The sequence below is a fragment of the Limanda limanda genome, chromosome 13, assembly GCF_963576545.1.
Source record: "Limanda limanda chromosome 13, fLimLim1.1, whole genome shotgun sequence".
Lineage (NCBI taxonomy): Eukaryota > Metazoa > Chordata > Actinopteri > Pleuronectiformes > Pleuronectidae > Limanda > Limanda limanda.
Window position 1 is genome coordinate 4913637 of NC_083648.1, and position 7388 is coordinate 4921024.

A 7388-nucleotide genomic window follows, 5' to 3' on the forward strand; every position below is an offset into this window, starting at 1 on the left:
TTCAGGGCCTGTAAAGGAAAACAAAAAAACTGGTATTAGTTATTTTCAGAACTTATTCACTTTAACACATAAAAATATTTTTTTTAAAGTAAATCACCTCCTTCAAATTCCACTGACAACTCTGCATTATTACCATGAAATATAATTCATGATTTAAATAATATGTAAGGAACTTTTCTTAACAAAGTTAAAAGTGTTACAAAGGAATTTAACAATATAAGGGTATTTTTTTATAATTATAAAAATTATAATAATTTTTCTACAGCACCTTTCAAAGCCGAATTGCCTCACAACATTTTTTATTAAAAAAATAGAATTCTATGCAGGTGAGTTTTAACCTCTTTTTAAACTGATGCACTTTTAAAAATAATTTTATTTCTAATACCAATTTTATTTGTATAGGGCCAGATCATAATATACATTATCGCAAGGCACTTAACATAATACATTCTGTACCAGCAGATTCTGTTTACTGTAGCATCACACAGCCAGTTAGTCACTGTGTTTACATGCAAGTAGGAAATCAGTTTAATGAGAAACAAAGAAACCCGGTTAAGGCAGAGAATCAGCGATCACCTTAACATTACATGTATCACTATAACCTGCTAACTATCTAATTAGGGCCAGAGCACCGAACAGACAGTGAGACAGTGAGGCCCTATTGAAATTGTAAGGATTATTATTTTATTTTTTTTCAGGCAATTGAATTGGCTTTTTGAGGGCTTTAATTGTTTATGTATATTGATCATTTGCTTTTATGCTTTAAAAAAAAGACTAATCCATCATTCTGATATTCAAAGCGGCAGCCCAGTCTTATTTAGACTAGGGTGGTTTGGAAGGACCCCCAAAGCTGTTTGCCCCCACCTTTGCTGCTTCAGGCATGACCAAAAAGGAAAAAGGAGATGCAGTAAATGAAATGAAATAGACTTCTACATAGGGTTGCAAAATTCCAGTAATATTCAAAGTTGAAAACTTGCCATGGGAATTAACGGGAATTAACAGGAATATACAGGAATTAATGGGAATAAACTGGAAATGTTGTGGGTAATTTATACTAACTGTATTTACCTTGTCATATACAGACATACATATAAACATTTTGTTTTGTCATAGGCTGATTTGAGCCCTGAGGAAACTTTGGGCACTTGACTATATGCTTCTGCATCTTTGTGTCATTCTTAACATAGGTCTTTGCACAGTATTTGCAAATGTACACAGCCTGTCCTTCTACATTGGATGGGGTGAAATGTCTCCAAACATGAGATAGTGCACGTGGCATTGTTCTGTAGAATAAGATGAGAAAAAAGTTTGTTAAAAAAACACTAATGCAATGCCAGAGATATAAATAGTTAGCCAAACAATTGGAATCGTCTGTAAACATATTTTACAATTGATGGATAAATTAATGGAAATAGGCTAGATCAGGGGTCGGCAACCTTTTTCACAATAAGTTCCATTGTGAAATTTTCATGTTAATTAGTGTGCCATATCAACATTATTTTTAACATTAAGTTCTATTATTGAACATTCACAACGGACATGTCATTTTTGTCTATCCATATTGGCTATATATATAGAACAACACTTAAAAGAATCTGTTTATCATTATGACAATAGGTTTGTCATTAACCCCACCAACCACACTCATATTAAGAATTTCCCCACCCCATGACAGATTGCACTGACACCATTTCAAAACACTGCTTTCAGTAACTCATGAACAAGTATTGCATTGGAATTGTCCAAAGTGAACAAAAGCAGATCAAACAAATGTTTCGGAGCGGTCAGCGGTTGAGCAGTGAGCAATGCGATAGCTTGCTCCGGTCCCTTGGTTTTTGGCAGTGGCAAATATTTTCAGACAGTTGGCCTGCTTCTCATACCTAGACACTGCACGCCTGATGTATTCTCCCTTGTCTGGTATTTGAAAGTTTTTCGTGCTTGGTCTCAAAGTGGCGCTTAACGCTGGACGTTCGGCAAACCACATTTTCTAAACATAAAGTGCACACAGCACGGTCCTTACTAAAAAACGAGTCCATAGTCTCCTTCCCATCGTTATTACACCTGAGCGGATGCACTTCGCAGAGATTCATGCGGGAAACTGCGAGCAGCACGGGCCGGGAGGCTTCTTCTTCTTATTATTTAATGGCGATTGGCATCCAGCCTATGGTGCAATACTGTCACCTAGCGGCTAACAGATGTTAATACAGGCTGCATGACGGCAAAACCTTTGAACATTTCTTTAATAGGAAATCGACTGCGTGCCAATGATTATGGCGCCGCGTGCCAAGGTTGCCGACCCCTGGGCTAGATGAACAATCCTCAATCAGCATGCTCATATATATTCCCCAGTAATATCATCGAAACTTACTGACTAGTCCTGCACACTACAGCAGGCCTCAGTAGCCCTGCTGTAGTGTGCAGGATGCTGGGAGTTATCTGTGCATGTGATGGAATAATGCACAGTGGTTGAAACTCAATGTGCAGCGTGTGCTGCATTCCATCTATCTTTAAAATAGAGTTTTGAATGATGTTTTATTGCTCTGTGTTTAATTTGCGTATTTATTTATTTTTCAAAATTCCCGAGCGTAACTTCCCATGGAAGGTTTCTGTTAAGTTTCCGGAAATTTACCGGAAACTTTTTGCCCCTTTGCAACCATACTTCTACATTGTCTCAGCCAAACTAAAGGTGTATGAAGGCCCTACCTGTGCAGGTGAGGCCCACATCCTCATCGTTGTCACAGTCATGACTGCCCCAGCCCGGACTTCCACACTGACTGAGGTCTGCTTCATGTCCTCTGCAGTCCACGTCGTCCAGCGCTATGAGCCCCAAGCCTGGTCCAAATCTGGAGCTGTTGCTGATCTCCACGGCCATGCCGCAGTTCAGCTGCCTACACACCACGTTAGCGTTCACCATGTCCCAGTCGTCGTCACACACTGTGCCCCACACACCGGAGAAGAGCACCTCCACTCTGCCCTCACACCTGTTGCTTCCATTCGCCAGTTGCACTTTGAAGACACGAGCAGGCAAAATCTGTCAGAGCCTCTCTCTTTCTGATTCATTTTGATAAACAAAACTGCAATTTCTGTCTTTCAGTGAGGTGAGGAGGTTCAGGTTGTGTGGTTAAGATCTTCGGCATTATAGAGCTCGTTCTTACCTTGAAACGGTCTCTTCGCTGAGTTGTGCACGCCATTGGTTGAATCCAGAGGGAGGAGGGGATATGGGAGAGAGAGATTATGGTCAAATTATTTGTTGAAAGGAGGATCTTGGCCTTCTATAGTTACTCTATATCTGCTTGATCTATTTTCCTGCAACACCAGACACAGAGCGAAGCCACAACAGGAGGCCTGTTCAGACTGTTCACTTCACCAGTTACAACAGAATATCTAACTTGTTCCTTCTAATTTTAGCCAATGTTAGCAGCAAGGAAAGGGAGTTAACATGAACTACTACTTATAAATCCACAAACATCTGTCTGTATTTGAAGCACATATCTCAAAAACTGTACATCTTTTCAATTTAACACTTTGAGTGTGTATTGTTGATGGTCCAAGGAATTGCAGTGTTTAATTCAGAGTGCCTTAAGTCTATGGACCGAGTTAACATGTCTTCTTCTATGTCCTCGGATAAACTGGATGGCCATTTGTCATCAAAGTAGAAGCACAACCTTGCTTGACACATCTTCTGATAAATCCGGCATGCAATATATGAAAACATAACAGCAGTTAATTTAATCATTCAAACGTATATATTACCCACACATGTGAACAGTAATGAAGCTAATTCTGATTCATATATCAAAAACATTGACTTAAAGTCTTCAATGCAGAAAAACCAGGTAGGATAAACACAAAGTTTTATAACTACACTCTGCACCATTGACTGTTTATAAAAATCTGTGCACAAAAACAATAAAAAGTGACAGTATATAGTAGAAATGTTTGATGGTTAGGGTTAGACTCAGGGTTAGGACTCACTAATGACGAGGAATAATTCTGAAGTAGGTCCAGGGCATCAACAAAGGACAAGCGAACAGGCAGGTTCAGAGTGAACACTTCACTATAGAGCTACTAAACTTGGTGATTCCTAACTTCTCCTCTATACCTCCATCATCTGGTCATACATTTTTATGACCAATTACACACAGAAATATCAAAACATTTGCCCCCACCATTGCTGCTTCAGGCAGCACTAAAAACAAGAAAAGAAGATGAAGTAGATGAAATGAAATAGACTTCTACACTGTCTCAGCCAAACTAAAGGTGTATGAAGGCCTTACCTGTGCAGGTGACGCCCACATCCTCATCGTGTTGACAGTTGTGAATGCCCCAGCCCGGACTTCCACACTGGCTGAGGTCTGCTTCATGTCCTCTGCAGTCCACGAAGTCCAGCGCTATGAGCCCCAAGCCTGGTCCAAATCTGGAGCTGTTGCTGATCTCCACGGCCACTCCGCAGTTCAGCTGCCTACACACCACGTAAGCGTCCACCACGTCCCAGTCGTCGTCACACACTGTGCCCCACACGCCGGAGGAGAGCACCTCCACTCTGCCCTCACACCTGTTGCGTCCATTCACCAGTTGCACTTTGAAGACACGAGCAGGCAAAATCTGTCAGGGCCTCTCTCTTTCTAATTCATTTTGATCAACAAAACTGCAATTTCTGTCTTTCAGTGAGGTGAGGAGGTTCAGGTTGTGTGGTTAAGATCTTCGGCATTTGAAACAGAAAATGACAGACTAGTAAGCTCTAATGTAATGATAGCAAATAGCAAGAAATACATCCCTCTTAAATTAGTTTATTTCTACCAGTTAAAAAAGCCCCAGGCACTGATCTACCTCCTTTTCTCTCTTTCACTGACACACAGCCTGCTACTGATCCTTGCTGTGACCTGGATGCAGACATGTTTGCAACTGATCGCACGTGTCTGGGCAGATTGAGTTTTTCCTATAGAGCTCGTTCTTACCTTGAAACGGTGTCTCTGCTGAGGTGTGCACGCCATTGGTTGAATCCAGTGGGAGGAGGGGATATGGGAGAGAGGGAGAGAGAGAGTATGGCCAGATTATTTGTTGAAAGGAGGATCTTGGCCTTCTATAGTTACTCTATATCTGCTTGATCTATTTTCCTCTAACACTAGACACAGAGCGAAGCCACAACAGGAGGCCTGTTCAGAATGTTCACTTCACCAGTTACAACAGAATATCTAACTTGTTCCTTTTAATTTTAGCCAATGTTAGCAGCAAGGAAAGGGGGGGGAACATGAACAACTACTTATAAATCCACAAACATCTGTCTGTATTTGAAGCACCTATCTCAAAAACTGTACATCTTTTCAATTTCACACTTGGAGTGTGTATTGTTGATGCTCCAAGGAAGTGCAGTGTTTAATTCAGAGTGCCTTAAGTCTATGGACAGAGTTAACATGTCTTCTTCTATGTCCTCGGATAAACTGGATGGTAATTTGTCTTCAAAGTAGAAGCACAACGTTGCTTGACACATCTTCAGATAAATCCGGCATGCAATATATGAAAACAAAACACCAGTTAATTTAATCATTCAAACGTATATATTACCCACACATGTGTGTCACGGATATAGTGAGGACCCAAAAGCAGCACAGGCAGACGAGATCTCAGTCGGTAATGAACTTTATTATTCACGGCAGTCTTTAACAGTTCTTACAGTGGCAGGGTGGAAAAGTCTTTGCTCACAGTGATCCTCTGCGAGATCTGAGAAGGAGTGAGCCTGGTGTTGCAGACTAAAGGCAAAGTCAACAGCAGGAGGATTACCTAGATGGCAGACAGGTCCAGTGGTGAGCTGTGTAGCCACAGAGCCGAGCAGGTGCGTTTCCAGGAGGGGATAGGCGATACTCGTGGTTCGAAGACAGAAGGCTGAGGTAATATCCAGGGCAGAGACAAGGCAGGCAGGTCGGCAACAGGTGATCAGTCCGGGGAAAGAAACGCTGGAGGTCAGGCATATCACAAGACAATCTGGCACTGAAGCAGAGACAGGAGCAGGCTTAAATGCAGCCAGGGCTGTCACAGGTGTGGAGAGTTGGCCTGATGAGGAGGCGTGGCTAACAGGTAGACTGGAGCAGAGAGAGGTGAGTGGAAAAATACCAGCAGACAGGAGATGAGCAGACTGTGACAGAACCCCCCCCTCGAGGGACGGCTCTCGACGTCCCAAGACGAATGGACCAAACCGGGTGGGAGGCGGGGCCTGGAGGAGGGTTAATACTCGTCCGAGAGTCCAGCGTCCATCTCCACGTTCATGGTCTCGGGGAGAATGTCGTCGTCCTCCTCAGAGTAGGGGGGACCCGCCAAGTCCTTGGCGTCGTCGCTGTCGTTCGGGGACTCCGATGGAGGATGTGGTCTGGGAGGTGGCCTGGTTCTGGACATCTGGGTGAGGTTTGCGATGGAAATCCCTGATGAGGGTGTGGTCCAAGATGTTCCTCCCAGGGACCCAGGACCTTTCTTCAGGGCCGTAACCCTCCCAATCCACCAAGTACTGGAATCCCCTTCCACGCCGGCGAGACTGCAGGAGGCGACGGACAGTGTAGGAGGGGCCTCCATCAATGAGGCGAGGAGGCGGTGGAGGAGGCGCGGCAGGCACCAGGGTGCTCTCTCGGACCGGTTTAAGCTTGGAGACGTGAAACGTGGGATGAACCCGCATGGATCTAGGAAGTTTGATCCTCACTGCCACCGGGTTGACGATCTCCTGGATCTCGAACGGGCCGATGAAGCGAGGAGCCAGTTTCTTGGATTCCCCCCGGAGGGGAAGATCATGGGTGGAGAGCCAAACATTTTGACCCGGCTGGTAGTCAGGGGCGTTGGACCGGTGGCGATTGGAGGCCCCTGTGTAGCGGTCAGCGGCCCGGAGTAGAGCCGCCCTGGCTCGGGTCCAAGTCCTGCGACAACGGCGGATGAAGTCCCGGACAGAGGGGCAGGATGCTTCTTTCTCAAGTGCAGGAAAAAGCGGTGGCTGGAACCCGTAGGTGCACTCAAAGGGGGAGAGACCGGTGGCGGAGCTGGTCAAGGTGTTGTGGGCGTATTCTACCCATAGAAGCTGTTCGGACCAAGAAGTAGAGTCTTGAGACGTCATGCAGCGTAGTGCCGTTTCCATCTCCTGATTCTTGCGTTCGGTCTGGCCGTTGGACTGGGGGTGGTACCCCGAGGACAGGCTGACGGTGGCTCCCAGGAGCGAGCAGAACTCCCTCCAGAATACTGAGGCGAACTGGGGACCCCGATCAGAGACCACGTCCACTGGGATGCCATGGAGACAGATGACGTGGAGGTGGAGTAGTTTAGCCGTCTCTTTGGCATATGGAAGTTTGGGCAGGGGCACGAAATGTGCCATCTTGCTGAACCGATCTACCACCGTCAGGATAGTAGTGTTG

General features: G+C 44.8%; 1 protein-coding gene across 1 annotated transcript; it reads right to left on the bottom strand.

The window, feature by feature from the left end:
• Window positions 1–2680: 2680 nt before the first annotated feature.
• LOC133018214 (scavenger receptor cysteine-rich domain-containing group B protein-like) lies at window positions 2681–6795 on the bottom strand. Its single transcript, XM_061084532.1, has 3 exons — window positions 6759–6795; window positions 4278–4586; window positions 2681–3006 (listed from the first exon to the last, which is right to left on the bottom strand). The coding sequence occupies exons 1-3, from the start codon at window positions 6793–6795 to the stop codon at window positions 2681–2683; spliced, it is 672 nt and encodes a 223-aa protein (XP_060940515.1).
• Window positions 6796–7388: the final 593 nt, after the last annotated feature.

Bases quoted from the DNA above. Each gene is read 5' to 3' on its own strand.
- LOC133018214 (XM_061084532.1), bottom strand. From the start codon at position 6,795: ATGTTTGGCTCTCCACCCATGATCTTCCCCTCCGGGG. The intron at 4,587-6,758 runs GGAATCCAAGAA...CTGCTCGTGTCT, and splicing joins CATGATCTTCCCCTCCGGGG to TCAAAGTGCAACTGGTGAAT. The intron at 3,007-4,277 runs GTAAGGCCTTCA...GTGTCTTCAAAG, and splicing joins TGTGGGCGTCACCTGCACAG to TGCAACTGGCGAATGGAAGC.